The sequence below is a fragment of the Micromesistius poutassou genome (genome assembly GCF_964030765.1).
Source record: "Micromesistius poutassou genome assembly, chromosome: 21".
In the NCBI taxonomy this organism is placed as follows: domain Eukaryota; kingdom Metazoa; phylum Chordata; class Actinopteri; order Gadiformes; family Gadidae; genus Micromesistius; species Micromesistius poutassou.
Genome location: NC_140291.1, coordinates 12,978,638 through 13,003,845, shown reverse-complemented (window position 1 = coordinate 13,003,845; position 25,208 = coordinate 12,978,638). Strand labels below are relative to the sequence as shown.

The following is a 25,208-nucleotide window of genomic DNA, read 5'->3' as shown; positions in this document are numbered from 1 at the left end:
GAAATGTGTAACTGCACGCATTAAACACTAAGAGGGAGGCGAGCAATACATGGCAATTCACCTGGGAAAAAAGGCTCAGTAAGAATGACTATCGATGAAACGTAATCTCGTAATCCTATTAGCTAATTAATTAGAGACGTTCAATTAAGAAATGAAACTTCATCTCTGACCCGTGACCTTGAACTTGTATTAAACAAAGCTAAAATCTGATCGAAAGACTCCACAGGCATGGCAGAATGACGACTTGACCTGAAAAATAAAAAAAGTTAAAAGTGTGTCAATATATAAAAAATTTACGACCTATACACAGAAAACCTTATTTGATCTAGGGGTGTCTAAATGCTCCTGTGTTTTGACCATAGACTGTAACGCTTTTTGACTAGTGACGTCTTCCATTCCTGCTTTGCCCGAAAAGTGTCTGGACGTGGAACAGAACTATTCAGAAGAAAAGCCACAGGTTGTTTATCCATCCGTCCCAGCACCCGGCAGGAACTAATCCAGCGTCTTCGCCTGGGTGGGTCAAAGAGTTGACGCCAAAAGTCTCTCAGAGGTAAGAGGATTAAGTGTTCTCAGTTCCTATGCCAGGTGCTTTGAGATAAATTCCCAAACCAATGAGGTCCCAGTTCCTCCTATTTCAAGGCGACCGTCGAGCAGAGGGACTTGCCACGGAGGGAAGCAGAAATGCACGTGACACAGTGCACTTCTCAAGTACCCATGTTCCATGGGGATGGGTAGTATGGGCATTGTCACTACCTGGAGCTTGCATGTACGGAGCCTGGGTCTGTTGAAGGTGGCGTTGCTGTTTTTAGGCTGTGATAACCATAGGATAGGATCGGTACATTGTACATATTTTATTTTATTTTTAAAACTTATCTTTTATATTAAAGCATTTGTTTTTAATCTTATCTTTGTAATGTTGATATATTGGATCATTTTCCTTTGTGAATAAAATCTTATATTGTTTTTACCACCTTACCTTGGACTCCTGTATAAACCCATGTTCACCATAACAAACTTGTGGTTGGGACACTTCACTGCAATAATCATTTACATTTGTCAGATTACCTTTTTTCCACGTTTTTTTTTTAACTACACTCCCGCCCCCCTCATTCCTTATTGGTGGGTTTACAAATTTGCGGAACTAGTGGTTTGTAGTCCTCGGCCCTTCTAGCAGGCAAGCAAAGGTCTACTGAGATGACGTCAAACGCGTCATTTGACGTCAGGTCAGTAGAAATATAATCAGGACAGCTGGGCGACTGGAGGACTGGGTTAGACTGAGGGAAGAAACAAACTTTTTTAAATATTATAATAGCGATTTTATAATGATAGAACGCCGGTTCTGAATCAGTGAAGTATTCCTTTAAAGTGAATATATGGTCTGTTGTACGATAATTTGGTAAGAAGCCGATTTGTTTTTTCCTCATGGCATTATTGTCAGTCAGGAAGTTAAGGAGTCTGCTATTTATAATCATACATAGAATTTCACCGAGGTTGCTGTTGACACAGACCCCTCTGTAGTTATTAGGGTCAAATTTATCTTGTGGATTGGGCTAATCAGTCCTTGGTTCCAAATATTGGGGAAGATCCCGGAGCTAAGAACAGTGTTAAGCAGTTTTAGAATTGGAATTTGAGATCTGAATATTTAATCATTCCATTTAGAATACAATCTCTCTCTCTCTCTCTCTCTCTCTCTCTCTCTCTCTCTCTCTCTCTCTCTCTCTCTCTCTCTCTCTCTCTCTCTCTCTCTCTCTCTCTCTCTCTCTCTCGACGCCCCCCAAGAAAGTTGTCGGGATTAGGTCAAAGTATCCGAAGGTACAGGGCGGATACCTCCGTCCATGACCGACCAATCAGCGATTTGAGTGAGGTGCCGCTCACTGTGCCTTCGGACCAGTGATAGGTCGGGAAAAGAGAGGTCCCTCCCACTGTACCCTCAGACCCTGGAACCCGAACCACCACCAAAACGAATGAGGTGGGGGGGGAAGTGGGCGGAGATAAAAGTTAGACTACGGGACGTTATTTCTCACATGCCCACTATAGTTTCATCCTAGTAGTGGATCACTTTCTTGGTGGCGATATTAAAACCAAAATGAAACTGAGTTGAATAATAACCGAGCGTGTTGTGATGTAACATTGATACACTCGGGAATAAGGAGGACATAACTAGATCATGTGAGATATATTGGAATACTTTTCCCTTTGTCAGAGAGGTATGTGAACCAGCGCATCTCTGCAACCACTGCTTCTCCAGCTCCGCTTATTATATATTAATGTGTTAACCCCAATTCGTATTTGATAAATGCAGGGTTATATCTAACAAACGTGCTGTACTGTACATACAATGATATAGTCCTTAATCATCAGAGATTAAGGGAACATACTAAATTGAAATACTTGGTTCTCAGACATCCATTCTACATGAAGTATGTTCTCCTCTTCTCTCTCTGTGTCTCTGGTCCTGCTGCTGTCCGAGCAGGACGCTGATATACTTAAATATAGGCTACATATAGTTAAAACACTTTTATCATTTAAACCCATCCGCCGCACCAGCAGAAAGCAGAGGGCTGTAACTCAAACGGCCTTGTGTGTGTGGGTGTATTGTTTCCCAACGGCAGAGTCTGCGCAGTAGTACACACTGTTGTCATGGCGATACTAAAGAAACAGCAGCGCATGGGTCGTGGGTTCGAATCCCCCCTCACTGCCCCGGGAGGCTCTTTTATCTGACCAAAATGATTAACCCGTGTGGCTTCAGTTCAAACACTATACTAGTATATGTTAAGAAATTTCACGGTTGTGGATGATATCTTGATTGGTAGATGGTGGCTTATTGTTCTTGTGAGGTGATTGTTGGGTTGGTTATTGCTTAGCTGGTGGTTCGAGGTGTGTCCAGGCAGTGTCCCGGGACGCTGGTCCTGCTCTAGTCAGGAAAGGGATGCTTTTAGCCCGCAGACCACTGGGCCAGGGCCAACGCGTGGAAATGACCCACTTCCACAATAGCGAGACAGGAAAACACCACAGCTCCCTACACAATTGTCGTGAGGGGAAAAGTGTGTGTGTGTGTGTGTGTGTGTGTGTGTGTGTGTGTGTGTGTGTGTGTGTGTGTGTGTGTGTGTGTGTGTGTGTGTGTGTGTGTGTGTGCGCGTGTGCGTGTGTGCGCTTGGAGTCATGGCATTTTGCCAATGTTGGGAAAGTTTATTGACATTGATATTTTTACCGTAGATGTCATACACACACATATACAATTATATTACATCTGCCAAATATTATACCTGCTATACTGGGCAGCTCCAAGTGTACACCAGTAGAAGACTGTGGTTGTACTGGGCAGCTCCCAGTGTCCACCAGTACAATACTGTGGTCATACTGGGTAGCATTGGAAGTTGCGGTTCGATATAACATACTAGATAGTCATACGCAGTACAGCCTTAAAAATAACTTTGATCAAAGTATTGTACATCTTCTCCAGTTAAATGTAACATAAACTAAATCCAAATGAAGACTTGGTCTGACAGTAATACAGGAGAGAGGCTAGAGGTCTTGACAGCCGTTGACTTGGTCAGAACAGGTTCAGGAATGGCTGCCGGGTTATCAGGAGATCTGCACAGTCTGCTGTTCTTCATGTCCCTTTAGTGAAGAACATCTCGTTGGCTCAGGCAGACAGCCACTCTGTGGAACTATATCACCCCTCCCCCTCCCTCCCTCCCTCCCTCACTCACTCATTCATTATAATATAATATAACATAATATAATATAATATAATTTGATTGTCAATTAAGCTTTATGTCATGATAACAGAGGCCTATAATAGGGGCCGTAGAAATGTATGCGGAAAGGAAAGTATAGCAGCTTAGCGCTCTGTGAGCTTAGCATGGTGGTCTGAGCAATGTGAGGTTAGCACTGTGAGCTTAGCGCTGGGATGTTAGCACTATCTGGTTAGCACTGTGAGGTTAGCACTGTGAGCTTAGCGCTGGGATGTTAGCACTATCTGGTTAGCACTGTGAGGTTAGCACTGTGAGCTTAGCGCTGGGATGTTAGCACTATCTGGTTAGCACTGTGAGGTTAGCACTGTGAGCTTAGCGCTGGGATGTTAGCACTATCTGGTTAGCACTGTGAGCTTAGCACTGTGAGCTTAGCGCTGGGATGTTAGCACTATCTGGTTAGCACTGTGAGCGTAGCACTGTGAGCTTAGCGCTGGGATGTTAGCACTATCTGGTTAGCACTGTGAGGTTAGCACTGTGAGGTCAACACACTGACCGTAGCACTGGGATGTTAGCATTAGGTTGTTAGCACTGTGAGCTTAGCACTGAGAGCCTTGACAGGTTTGACAGCACAATGTTAGTGCTGAAAAGTTTGCGTGTCAAGCGCCAGTCTTCCCGAGTCCGTCTGGACTGTCTGTCAGAACACGCCAAGCTGCCTGGAGCACACACACACACACACACACACACACACACACACACACACACACACACACACACACACACACACACACACACACACACACACACACACACACACACACACACACACACACACACACACACACACACACACATATTTGGCAACATAATTCCATGGTCTGCTTCTGACACATCTTTAACCTCCACGAGTGACTATTGACAAACTATTCAGGAAGACAACGTTGCAATGTGTTTATCTAAAAAAAGGTTTTGGGGTCTAAATGGCAGCTCTCAGGGGGTCTATTGTGATCCCAATAGAGATTGATTTATGGACGCATGGTTGATTCCTCTGGAGTTCAACCAGCACGAGTATCCTGTCTGACCACATGCATCCGTATCTGCCACCAGGCTTTGAGTGGCGGTGTCTGGCGTGCTGGGCCAGCTGTTCAGGGCTCTGAATAATCAGCTGGCACGGTTTGATAACCAGGTGAATCATAGGGAGATAGTGATGGGGCTTAAGATACACAGGAGGAGGAGCCCGTGGAACCTGCTGGAAGAAGGCTTCCCTTAATGTTACACTGCGGCCTGGGGTCCAGATATCTGGGTCTGGAATTCAGTTATCTGGGTCTTCTGAGGGCTTAGGGGATTTCTCCTAACTGGGAGTAGTGGATTAACTTCTACAGCAGCCAGTCTAAACAGAAGAGTCCCTTATCAAGTGTTAAATGACTCTAGGCCTCTGTTGTCAGACATGTACAGTTGTACGGTCAGGTCCTCAACAGTCCTTGCCATCTTTAATAACACTGATGCAGCTCTGGTGTCCCAAGTGAGCACTGGTCCACGCTGCCGCTTTCTCCTGCTACTGCTGCTGCTGAAGCTTCAGGCATCACACACACACACACACACACACACACACACACACACACACACACACACACACACACACACACACACACACACACACACACGTTGCGAGGGTTTGTGTGTTTGTGATTCCTGTACACATGGGTACTTTGAACAGGAATGTATGTGTACATCTTTGACTCACTAATGCGTCTGTCTGTCCCCCAGGCGGGCCGTCTGTGAACGTCACCAGCAGGCTGTCCAGCTGTAACCGTGGTAGCTGATGGAGCCAAGATGGAGGAACTCTTAGAGTAAGAAACTCAACGTCACGCCTGCATTCTTTAAAGGGGTGATATCATGGCACCAGGTGTAAGTGTGATTAGCCACCTATAGGCCTTCATACACTGCCAAGCCGCCTTGGTCGCGTCTCATCTCATGTTGCCTGTGTAAAACCCCCTGTTCGTCAGGCCCGGGCTTTCTTGGTTCGCTCGAGAGGTTATGCACGAGAGTCTAGACCTCTTTATAATCATTTGCATACTCCCGAATGTTTTTATTTTTTCAGGAATGACGACACCGTCATCATGCAAGTGAATGAGTTCACGTCTGAGTGTTGGCTACAAACGTGATTAACTATTTACAAGTGCAAAAAAACGCCAGCATATTCTTTATTTTGCTGACCACTTGTTTTTTATCCCGACAAAAGCCTCGTAAGGAGAGTTCCTCTGCGTCTTTTCTCGTAGATCGCACCAGCTTTCAACGTCTTCGTTTAATGCATTATGCGACTGCATCACCTTCTCTGCCATGATGGTCAGCAGCTCGCGGATTTCACCGTCTCTCCAGTTAGAACTACTCATGTTGATATCGCTGTGTTGTCTCTGTTGTAGAGACAGCGGAGCAACACCTCTACCCAAACCCCCCCCCCCCGCCACCACCGGAACCGCAGAGCGTCTAATCGCATTTACATGAAAATAAACCACCAGTGTGTGTAGGGTCCGGGAGGGTAAATTGGCGTGCTCAAGCAGGCAATTTACCTCGGGCAGTGTAAATGCGCGTGTCACTAAGGCACAGGGATGGGGAGATCTTCAAACGGCTTGTAATGGCTAATTACACTTACACCTTTTGGCATGATATTACCCCTTTAACAGTATTGACTGGGCTGCTTCTATGTGGCTCTCCCTTCCTCTCCAATGCAGACTGAGCCCATTTCCTAACTGCCAAGGCAGTGCTTAAACTCGAGGGGGAACTCTTCTTTTCTCCCTGGGGATTGGTCAGTTTAACTTGTGTTTGTATCGTCCAATGGTGTCGTCTCCATTGGAAGATGGTGGTGGTGATGCAGTGTCATAGAAGCATAAATGACATGAAGTTGAAAACATCTGGTCACTGGCCTGATGTTTCCTGTTTCTACAGGAAATGTTCCAGGGAAGTGCTTCTCACACCTGCTAGACACAACTGCTACTAGCTAGTTATTAGCTTGCGACTACAGCTTGGGACTAGTGAGTGGCCTGTGTGCTACTATGATGCTACTAGGGAGCTATTAGGCCCCTACTAGGAAGCTACTACGGAGCTACTAGGAAGCTACTAGGCCCCTACTAGGAAGCTACTAGGCCCCTACTAGAGAGCTAGGGCCCTACTAGGAAGCTACAAAGGAGCTGCTAGGGCTCTACTAGGGAGCTACTATGGAGATAGCTTGTTGGCAGCAGCTATGTTTGCATTTTAAATTGGGTGCTTTTAAAGTTGGCACTTTTACGAGTCAACGCTTCACTCGGATGTAACGCCTCGCAGTGGCATGTCCAAAAGTGCACTGCGCGTCTCTGAGGTAAGTGTTGATAATAATCCAACACTGCCTGTCAAGAGTTCTTCCGTAATAATGCAAGAATGAATTAATCCACGGTGTTCACCTGCTTGGCCCTGCTCCAGTGATCAGAGGCGTCTGGCAGTGTTGTGGAGGGGTTCGGTTTTAAAGGAGATGTATGTCTGCCAACTACCACTTCCACCCACACGACTGCTGCATTCACCCCCAGGGAAATCAGAATCGAAAATTGCTCTGCTCAAGATAGAACAAGGATAATAAAAACTGAATAGAAAATATAACTCAAGAAATCAAGCCAGGTTTTAACATGAACTATAGAAAATGTACTTGAATGTACCACAGAATCCCTGATGTAGGCCGTCCGAGAAGGGAGTTGAACAGCAAGGAGCTGTTATTGTTTCTTTTATTGTGGTGTTTTAATTGGATAACTTTTTTTATTAATATCTTTGAATATGGTAGCTGGACATAGTTTCTGGAGACAGCTATATGGATATCCAAATACACATACTGTACAAATGTATACAGTATGTAGTAGTACTACTATACTATACTATATAAATATATATATACATATATATATATACCAAAGGGGTTGCCAGTTCCGCCTCCAGAAGAGTCATTTCCTCTGTTGTCACCATGTCAACAGTGACCTATGAGGACCTAAGAGGTCAATGTTGCCTGGGTGACAACAGAGGAGAGAGTTGAAGGCCAAACACCCTAGGGTGTCCCCTTAGATACCAACTCGGCAGTTAGTGGCTAGTGGTCTCTTAGATACGGATAGAGGGGGTGTGTGTATGTGCGTTTGTCCGTGTGTGCAAGAATGTGTGTGTGTGGGTATATCAGATTGATTATAAGCTTGTATTTGTCATTTTTTATTACAGTGTGTGTGTGTGTGTGTGTGTGTGTGTGTGTCAAGTATATACTTCCTGATTTCTATCTTCCTTATATCTATTTTTATGACAACCATAGGTGTCTCCTATTTGCTCTTTCTGGTGTCTATTTTGACTATTTTTTGTCATGCGTCTGCATTCGTCTCACTCCAAGGCTGTCGGAATTGACACTATTGGTGATGAGTCATCTCTATGACTCACCAAGACCCAGCACTAACCCCCAAACCCACGACTCCTAACCCTCCTGTGGTGGTGGGTAGCTGCAGGCAGCAGGGGGGCTGTTATGGAGGGTCTGGTTCAGCCATGACTCAGCACTGGGAGACGGCCTTGATGGTCTGTCCTAACAGGTAGATGAGGGAGGAGGAGGAGGAGATACACGTCATCAAGTATATAGACTCTATATATGACTTACCCTCAGTTTAGTGTAGACGTGGTCACCTGCTATAGAGCAAAGCCTAAAGTTAAAGGTCCAGTGGGCAGAGTGGAGTGGAATCTAGTGGAACAGACTTGGCAGAAATGGAACACAAACGTTCATAAGTATGTTTTAATTAGTGTATGATCTAATGAAAATAAGAATGGTGCCGTTTTCGTCACATTACCCTGAGCCTTCATACCTACATGAGAGCGGTCCTCTTCCATGGATGCACTGCCATGGTTCTACAGTAGCCCAGAATGGACAAACGGCTCTGGAGAGAATGCGTTTTTAAGAAAAAATTACGAAGAGATCAACCACTGGGGGCGCCCCCCCGTACCATTAAGGCCCAGTCCTGACCGCAGTGACCCGGGTTTGATTCCTGCCTGTGGTGCTTTGCTGCATCTTCCCCTGCATCTCCCATATCTTCCTGTCAATCCCTCCTTCAATAAAAAGGCTGAAACCTTAAAAGAGAAAAAGAGATCAACCACTGCACAGACATCAACCACTGCACAGACACACACTGTCACATTATTAAGTGCCCTAGAAGCCTCACCCTCTCTCGGACGTGGACATCATTATAAACCGCTGCACAGTAAAAAAAACTGTAGTGGATGTTTGTGGATCCGTTTGGACAGTTTGTGGATGAGGGGGATTATTATAAGTGGGTGTGAAATCATTAGTGCATCCATGTTTTGGAAACGTTTTCAGGTATTTTCCCTGTTCAATAACTAATAGTAAGCTATCCCTGTTTTGGATAAAGTTGGTATCCAAAACGAAACCATAGTGATACAACTTCCCACGTCATGTTATCAAAAGCTTCTATATTCATGTCCTGCAGTGTGAGTAATCATCAGTTAATTGCGCCGCCTGCAATCGAGATGAATGATCAACACATTGTGCCTTTTTTGCAAAACAGAAACATGACGTATGTGTGCAGTCCAATGATTTAGAATAATTGTATTGAAGTGGGAAAAAACATGTTCAATGTAAAATTAATTTACTTGTAAGCCAGGACACCTTACACGATACAGGCCAGTACAGGAAACACCTTACACGATACAGGCCAGTACAGGTTACCTTAAACAATACAGTACAGGACACCTTACACGATACAAGCCAGTGCAGGCCACGGTAGTCGTTGGAAAGGGAGGGGTGGGGGGAGGTTCAGTTAGTGGGCTCCTTAACGTTACACACTGGACCTTTAACACGAGTTTATACCAAGAAAAGGATAACTAAAATACACTTCTCAGATTGACCACTAGAGGGAGACATAACCGCTAGTTTGAACATCGACCAACTGATATTAAATAATGAGTCTGGATGCTGATTTATTTACCTGCTTCTAATACCAACATATAACATACCTAGCCTCCCAGTACACAGCACTGGACCATACCTCCCAGTACACAGCACTGCTCTATTCCCCAGTGTCCTCATGCATGATGGAGCATTTCCTTGTGTGGTTTAATCTTATAATCTGTAGCTGCAGCCAAGAGCTGAGGGCTGTGAAGCTGAGGGGGAAATAAAGTAGTAGAGCAAGATCTTTCAAATAAATAACTAATCAAATGGATGCCATTGCTAACAAATTGCCCTCAATGAACTAATCAAACTTAGTCGAACCTAAAGCCCTTTTAATGGAGCAGGACTGTGCTAAGATGCCAGGGCAGCGGCTGGACCTACACCCTGGGTCTTACCTCTGCCCGGGGTCTGACCTCCACCCTGGGTCTGATGGGGTTTCTCTGAGTTTGGATCCGTTCCTCTATCTGCTACTAGCGTGGCCTGAAGAGATCCATCTAACTAAATTAGTTATTTTTTATAAATGTGTTTTGAAGGTGTAGCAGGTTTTCAAGTTCTGCAGAAAGAAGTGTCACTCCTGGTTTTCTAGTTCTGTTTCCCCAGCAGCTTGTTGTGTGTTGGAGACGTGGTGTCAGACGTGGGGTTGAGGTCGGTTGAAATCAAGTGCTGTGAAGAGTAAAAGCAAAAATAGTGGAAAAGAGATCACTGTTTTGTAACCAAACAAACCCATGTTTCTCTGCAATTGATTGATTTACCAAATCAATCAAAAAGGAAATCTTCCAGATTGCCACTTTAAGTCGTTTTTTGGAGTATCTGCTCTTCTTGAGTTTTTTTTATTTCTTTCAACTTTCCCTTTTTGTTCAGTACAGTAACATATTTTACTTTAATCCAATGCATTTGCAGCGGACTCATCGTTCCCTGATTGTCTTATCATGTGAAAGATTATCGTGTGCTTTTCTCATGGATGACTTTAAACATCTCTTTCAACTAAGACACGTGTTCTTTTACTCAGTATTACCTCCTAGTACTTTATACACCACTGCTTCAGTTGATCTGGTCTGATACCGAGGCAGGTGCAGCAGATTTCTCTCTCCATTCCTTGTGACTACACTCAAACGGCAGCTGTTGAATCTCCTCCTCAGTACCTTGTGAGACTCAAGGCCAGCTGAAGGATGTTGGTCCCTCTGGGCCCAGGCGGCCGTCCGCTGACCGCTGTGAGTGACGGACGGGAGGACGCTCCCTCTGACTGTCTGCCCTGCTGTCTGGGAGGCCCAGGAGGGACAGGACAGGAGGACAGGAGGAACAGGAGGAAGAGGATGGGAGGACAGGAGGAAGAGGACAGGAGGACAGGAGGAAGAGGACAGGACGCAGAGGACAGGAGGAAGAGGATGGGAGGACAGGAGGAAGAGGACAGGAGGAAGAGGACAGGAGGAAGAGGACAGGAGGAAGAGGACAGGAGGAAGAGGATGGGAGGACAGGAGGAAGAGGATGGGAGGACAGGAGGAAGAGGACAGGAGGAAGAGGACAGGAGGAAGAGGACAGGAGGAAGAGGACAGGAGGAAGAGGATGGGAGGACAGGAGGAAGAGGACAGGAGGAAGAGGACAGGAGGAAGAGGACAGGAGGAAGTGGACAGGAGGAAGAGGATAGGAGGAAGTGGACAGGAGGAAGAGAAGAGGAGGCAGAGGACAGGGTCTCTCCCTCACCCCGCCGACCCTCGGGGAGACAGTGGGGAAAAAGGCGGCATATTATACCTGCAGTAAAATGGGTGAAGGTGTTTTTCTTGGCACAGATTCTTCCCTGCAATGCAGGTGGTGGTCCCTGTACAACCCCCGTCCTGTGTTCAGAGAGGGAAACGGTTGAGCATATCACCCATTGTTCAGGGGGCGAGGACAAGGATTTCTTTACACCGTGGGGATTTTCCTTTGAGGTTTTTACCTACGAAACATTTATTTCAGGTTTATTCGTTGGTGTTGCAGGGAAGACTGCGTTGAGGGTGGATGGGGGGTCCTCAGGGTTCATCTCAACCAAGTCAAGATCTAGGAAACCTTTAGAGGATGGATCTTCATATTTATATTATTAATTTATCTTATTTATGAACACTCCACGCATGCACGCACAATGACCTAATGAATCACAGGAGGCCGCTGTGATTCACTCATACAAAAAACACACCCAGCACTCATCTGGGATCTTGTGTGTGTGTTTCTGAGAAATATATAAAGAAAACTATTCTGCTGGGGCGATTATGTCTGTCTGTCCGTTGTGTGTGTGACATTGTGTGGCAGCACGACTCACCACTCTGCATCATAATGTCATCTTAAGATTCATATTCAGTCTCTTTCGCAGCGTGTCACTGAGTGGGATTATGAATGCAGTACTACGAGTTTCACCGAGTGTAGAGCACAACAGAGGAGAGTTTCACTAGAGTTTAACCCTTTCACTGACGCATCCTCACAGGATGAACCCAGCTGTCACTCACAACACCGGTGACAGCTCTTCTGAAGTACGGCCCCATGGGAGTCCCGCGACGGCCGGGGGCCGGCAGGGGTCTCTGAAGTCAAAGTGTACTGGACCCAAGAGCAGAACACAGAGACAGGACAGGAGTTGGAGTGAAGGTGAACAGGTTCATGCGGTGTAACCAGGAGTGAGGCAGGTGGGCAGGTCGGAGAGTGGGGCGCATCAGGCTGGAGGGAGTGACGCAGGCAGGCTGGAGGTGTTGATCCACAAAACCATAAGCAAAAGAGAACAAAGGTGAGGCACACAGATTTCAGCAGGAGAAATAACTAGAAAGTGTAGATACTGGAGCCAAGTACGAATAACTACCACGGTATATCGAAGTACGACCTGGCGACGACTGCAGGGAAACCAGGTGTATTTGAAGGGGAGTTGATGAGCTGATGGTGAGAGTGGCAGGCAAAGCACACAGACAGACAGGGGCTGGCCGACACAGGGGGAGAACACTCAGCACAGCAGCTGTGGCTATGACACTGGGTAGGGTGTTCTCTCCATAGACATAATGAAGAGTAGACGCCGCGTCGACCGCTACTGCCGACTGGCGCTGACGAGCCGCGGGGCCGCCATCTTGGACCTGTCGACCGCTCCACTCAGTGTAATCCGTTTAGTGCAATGAACTGTCAGCGCATTTAATTAATGAAACCTCACCGAATACCAAATAGATTTTCACTCAGGTTCTTTTTCTGCAAAGGTCATACATGTAGCCATGATACAGGACACATGGCTCGGCTTGTTTTAAAATCCATAGTGGGCTTAACAGTAATAGAATATTCTGATATATGATATAAATCAAAACTGGGAACATAATCCCAGAAAAGGGGGACATTTCCATTTGACTAGCAATCTGATTGAAAAACCTAATGTTGTGTCTTCAAAAACAGGTAGTTTTTTCTGTATTTAGCCAGGGACAGGCAACCAAAAACGGGGACGTCTGGTCACCCTATGATATATGATGTAGGCTATGATGTATTTTGCAAATCACACACTATGAATATGATAGAGAAGCAGAAACAGGGGCAGTAAATTCAGCTATTTTAATACGTTGAAGAAACAATTAATATAACTATAACTATGTATAAATATATACATAGCCTACATAAACAATATATGAATACATTAGATATCTATATATAAGCACATAAAAGTTTTTGTATGAGCTAAAACCCCTGAAAGAGGACTGTTTTGCAGAGCTTCTTTCTCGTGCTCCCTTTCTGCAGTTCAAGAGAGGCGAGTTTGGCACAGACACAACCAATGACAACAAGTCAGAATGATGGTTGTCGATGCCAAACTGTGTCTCCTCCTGAAAAGTAATCCCCTGAGCCCTGTTTGCGATCGTCCGCCGAGTTGAGCAGGAATATGCTGCACAGTGCTCTTGTCTTCTGCTGCTACGCAACTCGGAGTATGACCGCTCCAAGATGGCGGCCGCATTTCTTGCGCCCAGCAACTAATACGGCGTCTACTCTTTATTATGTCTATGGTTCTCCCAGCTGAAGGGTTTTGGGTTCCATGTCCACAGCCTCACCTGTAGGCATCCTTGAGCAACACACTGTCCCCTACCTGCTGCTGATCCACATGCTATACAAGCACGTGGATCAGGAGAAATTGAAGCCTTCCTTCAATTTGTTTAAGTAAACAAGGACTGTTTTGTAAAAGAAATTGGGTTATGGTTACCGAAAACGTTCGCCACGCGTGCTCTTCGCACACCCACTGACATTTTGCAGAGTCTCACTCCAGCCAAAGTCCCAAAGTTGGCAACCCTGCATTTTACAGGTGTGTGTGTGTGTGTGTGTGTGTGTTTGAGTGTGCATGTTTGTCTGTATGGGTATGTGTTTGTGTGTGTGTGTGTGTGTGTGTGTGTGTGTTTGAGTGTGCATGTTTGTCTGTATGGGTATGTGTTTGTGTGTGTGTGTGTGTGTGTGTGTGTGTGTGTGTGTTACTCCCACACCAGCTCTTTGAAAGTATATGTAGATGAATGAGATGGAGAAAATAAAGAGGAGAAAAGTTGTGTGTGTGTGTGAGAGAGCGGTAGAGAGTGGGACAGGATATAACATGAATGAATACTTTCCCTTTGTAATGCAACATTAGGATTCATTCTATACAATCACAGTATCAACAATGTGGCTGCATAATAAGATGATGTTATAGTTCAGTTCAACAAGCCAGGTGTGTGTGTGTGCATGTGTGTGTGTGCATGTGCATATGTATGTATATATGTGTGTGGGTGGGTGGGTGGCTGGGCATGTGTGGGTCGGTGGATGGGTGTGTGTGTGTGTGTGTGTGTGTGTGTGAGGTGCTCTGGGGGTGGGCGAGTCAGCAGAACACAGGAAGCAGCTGCCCTCAGCACAGGAAGGAGCTCCAACCAGCTCTGTTCCTGAGGCTGACCTCACAATGAAGCAAAACATCCTCACTTTAAAAAATCGACATTGCGGAAAAGGGTTGAGTCTGTCTGTCTGTGTGTCTGCGTGTGTGTCATGCACACAGACACACACGCGCACACACACACATGTTAGAACACGCATTGTCTGAAAGATTTGATCCACCACTATCTGTAAGTGTAGATACTCCCATTGGATGAAACTTTTATCCCAGTGATCTGTTACCATGGTAACCAACTCTAATCCCAGTGAGCTGTTACCACGGTAACCACCTCTAATCCCAGTGATCTGTTACCATGGTAACCACCTCTAATCCCAGTGAGTTGTTCCCATGGTAACCACCTCTAATCCCAGTTAGCTATTAACATGATAACCATCTCTAATCCCAGTGAGTTGTTACCATGATATCTACCTCTAATCCTAGTTAGCTGTTACCATGGTAACCACCTCTAATCTCAGTGATCTGTCAACATGGTAACCACGTCTAATTCCAGTGAGCAGTTACCATGGTAATGTCCCATAATCCCAGTGAGTATTGAGGCAGTAGTCTAAGCGTTTGTATTTTCAGGAAACTTACAGATTTATAAGGAAGAAGACACAGAGAGGGCACCCGCTCCTTGTTACCATGGCAACCGCCCCCCTCATATACCCAGGGCGGGGATCTGAACCGTCAACCATTTGGAGGTGGAGAGAGAGAGAGAGAGAGGTGTATATAAGCAGAGGGCGGTGTGCACTGGGGATGGGTTTGAGGACCATGATGAAGACAGAGAGCGAGGGGAGAGAGCGGATAAACAGAGGGGGGGCAGGATGAGAAGAGAGACACGTGTGTTTAAAGTTTAAAGGAAGAGCTCGTCCCCTGCCTCTTCTGACCTGGTCAACACCCGGGGTCAGGCTGTTACAGAGGGCCGTTTGACGCCAGATTACATCTCATCCTACCTTTTCAAAGCGCTGTGCACTGAAGTTGAGCTTTGTACCAGGATCACAAGACGGCTTTGTAACACCACATCACTATTCATCTCGAGCACCTTGAACAGCACAGACACACATCCCATGAGATGATAGGGTGAGAAGATGAGAGGGTGTGGACAAGGGGGAGAGGGAGTGAGGGGGAGTCGGTGAGTCAGGCGAGATCAACTCCGATAGAGATGGTAAGGAAACGACAAAGACATACGAAGGAACATCCTTTCTTTTGTCATCCTATCCGTTAGGGTACACACACACACACACACACACACACACACACACACACACACACACACACACACACACACACACACACACACACACACACACACACACACACACACACACACACACACACACACACATCCATTCTGTGTTGTATAGACTGCTAGGGCTGCCAATCAGCTGCTCTCAGCCAATCAGCCATGTGATGGTAGAGAGGTGGGTTGATTAGGTTTTGCCCACAATAAATGAATGTGGATTAATTGGTCAAATAAATGGTCCTCATTTCTATAGCGCTTTTATCCAAAGCGCTTTAGAGTGTTGACTGACTTTCACCCATTCATGCACACATTCACACACCAACGGCAGAGTCAACCACGCAGGGCGACAGCTACCTAGTTCAGCTAGGAGGAGCCGGGGATCGAACCAGCAACCTTGCGGTTACCAGCCAACCCGCTCTACCTCCTGAGCTAATGCCTACATTCAAATATCAATTTGAATGTAATTAATCCAGTCTGATCTAATCTAATCTGATCTAATCTGATCTAAAAAATAATGTAATGTAATAATGTAAGGTAATGTAATAAACTAGTCTAATGGGATGTAGTCTAGTTTGACGTGTTGCTTATCTAGGGGGGCTCTCCGGTTCTATCACACAGTGTTTTCAACCTGTTTCCCTCCTGCACCTTCATTTGACTATCTCCTCTTGCAGTCTTGAAAGACGCGAGTTTGATGCTTCATAAGGTTGGGATGTTTCAAGAAAACCCATGAGGGATCTAGAATCCATTTCAAGTCAAGTTAAAAACACCAACAACCAAACAAAAAACAAGTAGAATAGACCTTCTGAGCCAAGGTTTGTCCCAGGTTGAGGATTCCTTCTCCATCTGTCTGTCCACTGTGTGTTCAAAGACAGAAGGTCTTTTTGGAGATGAGAGCAAACCAAACTGAGAATCCACAGTGCCCACACTGCCTTGTCTCCTTATTCCCCAATGAAGCCGAGTTGAGCTGATGAGTTAGTGTGAAAGGGAGACTCAAGGGAGGCTTGTTTGGGTATGGGCTCCCTGAGTTTGGGGATATTCAACATGGATCCACGGTTTCCTCAACTCAATTTATCTTTTTTTATAATCAACGTCAAATCTGTGATTTATATCACTTATAATCAAACAGGTGTTCTCATTTTTTAAGAGAGCTCGCTTAGAAAATGTGTGTGTGTTGAAGGCCAGGTGCCCTCATTTTCTAAGAGAGCTCTCTTAGAAAATGAGGGCACCTGGCCTTCAACAAAGGGCATCAAAATCTAAAGCAGTTCATCTTAAAAACAAGTCTGATATTACAGCAGCCCACTGATACATGAACACCCTTTGGTCAAGTTTGTTCTTTCTTTTAGATGTGGGTTCGGGCTGAGAATTTAACCCTGAAAAAAAGTAATCTGAATCTGAACGACAAAATGATAGTTTTGTAGGTGAAATGAACAGGAAGTTGAACAGGAAGTAGACATACCAACCCATGACCAAATACTGATGAACGGGGTGCTAGAATGTGTGTGTGTGTGTGTGTGTGTGTGTGTGTGTGTGTGTGTGTGCATTTTGATTTTATATATATATATATATATATGTGTGTGTGTGTGTGTGTGTGTGTATTTTCTGTATCTATATGTGTGTGTGTGTGTGTCCATAAAAACATATAATAAGGCATGTACACACACAAATCTATTTTGCTATTTTGTTGAGAATTAGCTATTTTGTTACTGATTACTATATGTGTGTGTGTGTGTGTGTGTGTGTGTGTGTGTGTGTGTGTGTGTGTGTGTGTGTGTAAACAGCCCTCCTAAAAGCATTGCATATCTTGTGCTGATCGCTCTATGTCGCTCTATTTCTCTCTCTCTGCCCTCTCTCTCTCTCTCTCTCTTTCTCTCTCTCGCTTTGCCTCTCCCTTTCTCCCTCTCCATCTCTCTCTCTCTCCACTACAGGGGTATCCCCTTCTCTCTACATCCCCTCTCTCTCTCTCCTGCTCCTCTCTACTGCGGGGGTAGGTGTCTATCTCTCCCCACTCTCTCTCCCTCTCTCCACTGCAGAGCTATGTCTCTCTGCCTCCCGCTGGCTCCATCGCTAGGCTACAAACGCAGCTATTTTCAGAGCCAAGCTGTGCCTGTGCTGCTGCGCCCTGATGGACGGTCGAATGAGAGAGCGACACACAGGGATCAGAGGGAGAGAGAGAGAGAGAGAGAGAGAGAGAGAGAGAGAGAGAGAGAGAGAGAGAGAGAGAGAGAGAGAGAGAGAGAGAGAGAGAGAGATGAGAGAGAGAGAGAGAGAGAGAGAGAGAGAGAGAGAGAGAGATGACAGAAAGGGAGTAGGAGGGAGGAGAAAGCGAGAGAGAGACATGGGGGATTGGAGGGAGGTACAATGAGAGGGAAAGGGAGAGAGGGAGGGAGGAGAGAGAGGGAGGAGAGAGAGGAAGGTGTTTGCCTGTGTTCATTGTGGACCATCACTCCCTGTGCTGAGCAGCATGATGCAGGAGCCAGGGGTTCAAACCCGGTGCTAGGAGAGAGAGAGAGACATACCGACACAGTGGAGAGAGAGAGAGAGAGAGAGAGAGGGCGAGAGACCTAAGAAAGAAAGACATAAAGAGATACTCCAACAGTACATCCCTCTTCTTCAGTGGTTTACGAAGTAAGAGATAGAGAGAGAGAGAGAGAGAGTGAGAGAGAGAGAGAGTGAGAGAGAGAGAGAGAGAGGAGAAAAAGAGAAAGCAGGACGAGAGACATTGCGTGGAAAAAAGAAAAACTCAGAGGGACGAGAGACATAGAGGGCAGTGGGACGAGGATGGCGAGTTTCGGGAAGCTCACCGACTACTTTAACCGCCGCAAGTCTCGGGAGGAGCTGCGGGGGGGGAGAAGCTCGCGGCGCAGCGGGAGCTACTGCTGCACAGTGGCCGAGGCAAGGTAACCTGCATGTGTGTGTGTGTGTGTGTAGTGTCTGGCACACGTGTGTGAATGTGACAGCTCACGTGTCCATGCACGTGTGAGTACACGTGTGTTTCTGTGACAGTGTTGCTGTTTCTGTGCATGTGTGTGTGAGTGTGAGTGTGTGTGTGTCTGCGTTTTTTGTGTGTGTTTCCAGGTGGGTGCTCTTTGGTGTGTGTGTGTGTGTGTGTGTGTGTGTGTGTGTGTGTGTGTGTGCGTTAGAGCCAGGTAGGGGTGATGTGTGTGACCCTCCCTCTCTAGGCTCCCAAACGTGTGGTGGTGTGTTTCGACCCCCCTACTGTGGCCCCCACGCTGCTCCTCGTGATGCCCTCGGTAAGAACCATCGACCCGGGACACCCCCCCCCCCCCCCCCGCCTCACAGCTGGGGGGCCCCCCCCACCTGCTGCCAGGAGGGGGGGGGGGTGAGGGGAGGGAGGGGGGGGGGGGGGGGCCCTGTCAAGCAGTCTGAGAGGTGCGGGCCGACAGCGGTCTGTGACAACACATTGCCGCGCTTGTGTCTTTCTCCCCGCGCCGCGAGGCGTGAATGCGAGAGCGCCGGCCCCTCCCCTCCCCTCCCCTCCCCTCCCCTCGCCACGCCGCGGCGTAAACGCGAGAGCGACGGCCCCTCCCCTCCCCTCCCCTCCCCTCCCCTCGCCACGCCGCGGCGTAAACGCGAGAGTGGCAGCCCCTCCCCTCCCCTCCCCTCGCCACGCCACGCCACGAGGCGTGGGGAGGGGAGGGGCCGCCCACATGTTCGTGCGAGCAAGGGCACACCCACACCTACATATAAACATACACGCGTGCCAGAACACACACACACACACACACACACACACACACACACACATATGCCCGCGAGCACCGCTGCATGCATGCATCAGCGAACGGTGAATGACTGGAGAGGATGGGGGGGGGCGGGCGGTTTCCATGGCGATAGGCGTGTGAGAGAGAGAGAGACAGAGAATGGATGTGTGTGTGTGTGTGTGTGTGTGTGTGCTGGAATGCTCTTGTTCTTGCTCTTTGACTGTCTTGCTTTTCTTTGATGGCAAACGTGCGTGTTTCCCAGATGTTCCCAGATGCGAAGGGTGTGCCTCTTTAAACCACATCCCATCCTAGTGAGGATGTGTGTAGACGTGTGTTCATCTGTTTGATCGTGTCCCTGAGGAAAAGCACTCGACGGTCACACCGTCGCATGCATCAGGTGGGATGTCAGCGCTGTGCGTGTGTGTGCGTCTGAGGGTTGATGCGAGCATGTGTCTGTGTCTGTGCTGAGTGACCTGCAGTCCAGGCGAGGTTTTTGTGTATGGGTACATAGAATAATAATAACTTGGATTTTTATAGCGCCTTTCAAGATACCCAAGGTCGCTTAGCAAAAAAGGGAAATATAGAGAGCTTTGTCTCATTATTATCTATACTAATAGAGTCAACTTGTGCCTTGTAAAAGTTAACTTGTGTCTTGTAAATCGACATTTGAATGAAATTGCGATCATTTATGTAAAAACATAAATTTATTATAATTCCCGGTCCTACATTTTGCACAAATACCGACAAAAATTATCTATATTTCCTTTGACAAAATGCATGGGGTCTCGTAACCACCCATCAGCGATGATTACTGGGGTCTATCCTTCTGTGGTGTATTTTGAGGCCTGTAAACACAGCCTTTGCTGGATAAAAACTAGAACCATAAAAAAGATTCTTTCTTGCAACTAATGCGCATTGACATAAGAAAAAAAAATATTATTCATTTTGCTATTTGTGCAAAATTGTTGTGGTGTGGTGGTGTATGTGTGTGTACAAACTGATGCTGATGGCTCAGGTGCCAGTTTATTGAAATACTACATCAGTATCAAATATTTGTACATAACCATATATTTATGTATATACATATATATATGTACAAATATATATATGTTGTATATATATATACAAAAATATGTATATGTATGTGTGTGTGTATATATATATATATATATATATATATATATATATGTGTGTGTGTATAAGAGTGTTTGTGTGTTTTCCTCTGAGAGGTTCCTGAGAGGTTTCTTACGCTGTCCATATGATTACCATAACGATAACCCCTTCACTGCTCTCAGATCACACCTTTGATCTACACATCAAGGAAGAGCAAATACAATCAGCATTTGTTTATCTTAGATGTATAATGTGTTGTGTTATATATATATATATATATATATATATATATCGGCCCATAGATATACATATATATATTTGTATGTATACATATACAGTATATATAAATATGTATGCAAATATATATATATATATATATATATATATATATATATATACATACATATATATATATATATATATATATATATATGTGTTGTATACTTTGTATTCTATGTCTTGAGTTGTATATTTTGTTGTCAGCGTGTGCTTGTGGATAATAATTTGATTTGCTACTAGGGTTCTTGAATAATTAATAGAGTGGAATGGAATGAGCGTGTGAATAAGTGTGTTTCCAGAGCCATGAGTCCACCTTAATCCTATTGATTCATTGATGTCTCTTAAAGGTTAACTCCTGCACAGTGGGCTGGTTGGTTACACACACAAGCAGATCACTCACACACACAACAGACATGTAGGTAGATGAACAGAAGAGAGACAGCAATTTATGTTTGTGTGTCTGTGTGTTTGTGTGTGTTGTTTGTTTGTGTGTTTTTTTGTGTTGTGTGTGTGTGTATGTGTGTGTGTCATTATCACTCTAGTTGGGCCTCAGATCTCGTCTACTGCTGATTAGTAATTATTCATAGCAAGTAGTTATGGTTTCTGTATGATTCTGGCAGCCAGGCACACCTATGGGCCGTAGACACTCAACCAACAGTCCCATGCACGGTTTTGATGTCGTTATCATCTCATGATCATGAAAAACACCTCCCTGGGCCCCGTTTCCCGATAACGATAGATCCATGCTCGTACGATCCATCGTACGATAGATCTCACGATGCATCGTTAATTTTAGGGGAGTGTTTCCCGAAACTCATCTTAACATGAACGCGCGTGCTCTGCTCTTACGACGTCGTAGGATTGTAGCTGTCTACTCACACGGTGCTGAAATGGGCTCGGTAGGAGGGGGAGACGCAGGAATGTTGTTGGATTCAACTATATTTTGTGGCAGCAAAAAATATCTCCCCATCAAGGCCAACAGCAGAGTAGCCTACGAAAATAATAGACTAAGATGAATGCTACAAATATTAAAACACAATTTATTAGGTCTAGGCCGACATATGCTATCAGTCCTAATCCCGAACGCACCGTGCGTACATTGTTTCACGGCATTTTCTCCCCTGAAATAATTCCATATTAAAAAAAATAAAAAATAGCATGTGTCTGTGTGACAACTAGGCCTATAGCATTTATTTAAATGTGCTGATTTCTGAAACATGCTTTGCGCCGCAAAGAGGGCAGACTTTCTCTGATTCCTGCATTCCGTTTCATTCATTCATTCATTCATTCATTCAGTGATTGACGCGCCGCGCACTCTCTAGAAACTTTGGTGTCAACATAAAAAATGCAACGTTCCATTCATTCATTATCATTCAAACGCAGAGGCATTGACACGGCTATTGCTGTTGCTGGTCTAGATCGATTCCTGCCCATATTGTTGGGCAGGGGGTATGAGATGGTGCGGGCAATGTAAGCGGGAATGGCACGCATCGCAGCACAGTTTCCCGCAGCAGTCTACGCAGTGGCGGAGCCAGACTTTTTTTCATTAGGTGGCAAGAGGGTGGCCAAGGCTTTTATAGGGGGGTCCATATTGAATTGTTGAGGGGGGTGGGGTCGAACGCGATTGTCAGGGGGGGGGGGGGGGGGGGGTCTACGTACAAAAAAACCACGCTCTCAACTTGGCGATTGTGCACTCCACTAAGGTCAGGGAGTTCGTAACTGTCTAGATGGTCCAATAAAAGATGAACTCATAAATGAACTCAGTGGCGGAGCCAGACTTTTTTTCAAGGGGTGGCCAGAGGGTGGCCAAGGCTTTTATAGGGGGGTCCATATTGAATTGTTGGGGGGGGGGATTTGGCACCTGGGGTGGCCAATCGGGTTCCAGGGGTGGCCACCCGGGCCACCCCTCTGGCTCCGCCACTGAGTGATGTTCATCACAGCCTCACCGACGCGCCTACAGTGCTTTATGGCAAACAATCGCAACAAAAAACGGCTGCAGAAATGATCCGACACCCGCTGGTTTCAGCATGATTCATGTACAGTATGTCTTCTGTCATTGATCAATATGAGATGGTTGAATCAAAATCAGAGGGAGACAGCAAGTGCCGCTCGCAAGCGACCTCCCACACGAGCAACGGAATCATTTGATTTTATTATATGCCTTGTGATAGGGTTGCCTTGTGACGTGGCGTTTCATCGGTACATTTATTTTTGGAATTTTAAATTGCTGCAATAAATTATATTTGTGTTGACTTCTAACATGTTTCTGTCTTTGCTGTTTAAATCTAACAGTAGTCTACGAGTAATATATATGCGGGTTATATGTTTTTGGGGTATTGCGAAATAGCGCCAGCTGGACATTCAGTGGTATTGGATGACATGTTTTAATAAAACACATCCAATACACGGAATGTCCAGCTGGTGACTCGACTGAGGCTATAGTAACGATCCATCCTAGTGCTTAACGAGTACCCCTGTAGGCGTCGTTAGCTACGAGGGTTTTAACGACGTCGTTACGTAACGATGCTTTCGGGAAACGGTCCGAAAATTCTGCGATGATCGTACGACGGTGATAACGACGTCGTTAGGCTAACGATGCTTTCGGGAAACGGGGCCCTGGTGTCACTACAGTGTTTGTTTTACATTTTGGGAATTTTGCTGAAATTTTCATCCAAAGCGACTTACTACAATCATTGACACATCGACGCACCGACGGCGGAGTCAACCACGCAGCGCGACAGCCAGCTCGTCAGGATCAGTTAATTAGTTAGTTAGAGTTAGGCATCTTGCTCTGGGACACCGCCACACTAGGAGGAGCCGGGGATCGAACACACGATCTTCCAGTTACCAGTCAACCACAGTCAACACACGCACACGCACACGCACACACACACACACACACACGCACGCACGCACACACACAGACAGACAGACAGACAGACAGACAGACAGACAGACAGACAGACAGACAGACAGACAGACAGACAGACAGACAGACAGACAGACAGACAGACAGACAGACAGACAGACAGACAGACACACGCACACACTCTTTCTCCCCCTTCATCTCTCTGTCTGTTCCTCCCATTAGATGATGTCACTCCTCTCTCCATCAGTAGCACTTTTGTTGTCCTTCTCTCTCCCTCTCATTAACTCTCACTTTCTATCCATAAGTAAGCTCTCTCTCTCTCTCTCTCTCTCTCTCTCTCTCTCTCTCTCTCTCTCTCTCTCTCTCTCTCTCTCTTTCTTTTAAGCAGAGAGAGAGAGAGAGAGTTAAGGTTTTGGCCGTTCGTCCTCCAGACTGTCCTTTCTAGCTCTGTAGTAAATGTGTCTGTCATGTCATGTGATGTCACTGTTGTCCAGTCCCAGTAACAAAGTAGAGCTAAACACGTCTACAACACGTGCTGGTGTAATACTACACGACCTTGGTCACAACAAGACTGATGGTGGACTTCTTTGCTCTGGTGAAGACTTAAGCGCTGCTGACTGTGGACTCTTGTTCTAATCCCTTTACGTGGCCTTCACTCTTTCAATTGCTTCATTTGATGAAACTACATTGCGCAGATCTTGGAATCGGTTCCTAGCCACTCCAGTATTGATTGTAGGCTTTGGTTGTAAGCTGTCAGAGGATAAAAGCGTCTGCTGAATGACTAAGTGTTATTCCATTGTAAATGCTTAAAGAGGAAACTAAACACACTACTCCATTATATCCTTAGCTACATACGTATAGCAGGGTAAGTATTGTGGTCATATACTGTATACACTATATATATATAGTGTATACAGTATATGACCACAATACTTACCCTGCTATACGTACCGCTTGCCGCTAATTTCTGACCAATCAGGGCGTCTCTTCCCTGATTGGAATTCATCTTGCTTGTCAATCATGTGTGCGTGAAATGTAACACTGCGCTACAGCGGAGAATCACAGCTGGAGACGGGTCAGAGAGGGGGGTGTCATGGTCAGAGAGGGGGGTTTCTGGTCATGGTTGTCTTTCAAAAATCTTGCTCTCTTCTGCCCTTTTCTGTTCTCGCTCTTCCCACCTCTGAAACCTGACCTACAGCTTAATGAAAGAAACCAATGTCTTTTCTTTAGATATGAGCTGTCTTGTTTATGAAGTTATAAATTCTTCAGACATGTGCGATGAGACCTTTACTTAATGCTGGCGACCCCTTCATGACCCCTTGAGTTTGTGGAGGTGCGCGCATGTGTGCGTGTACCTATTTTGAAGGTTTGAAACGGTGTGTGTGTGTGTGTGTGTGTGTGTGTTTGGTTGTGAGTCACGTTGGTCACAGAACTATATTTAAAGTGTATTTATGAGTTGGGAAA

General features: G+C 45.8%; 1 protein-coding gene across 1 annotated transcript in view; it reads left to right on the top strand.

Moving 5' to 3' along the window:
* Positions 1–5,528: 5,528 nt before the first annotated feature.
* Positions 5,529–25,208, top strand: part of ankfn1b (ankyrin repeat and fibronectin type III domain containing 1b) — a gene marked incomplete at both ends in the record, with an annotated part of 40,754 nt that continues 21,074 nt past the window's right edge. Inside the window, one exon of the mRNA XM_084485451.1 lies at positions 5,529–5,545. Within this exon, the coding sequence (XP_084341577.1) occupies positions 5,529–5,545 (17 nt within the window). The remainder of the gene's footprint in view (positions 5,546–25,208) is intronic.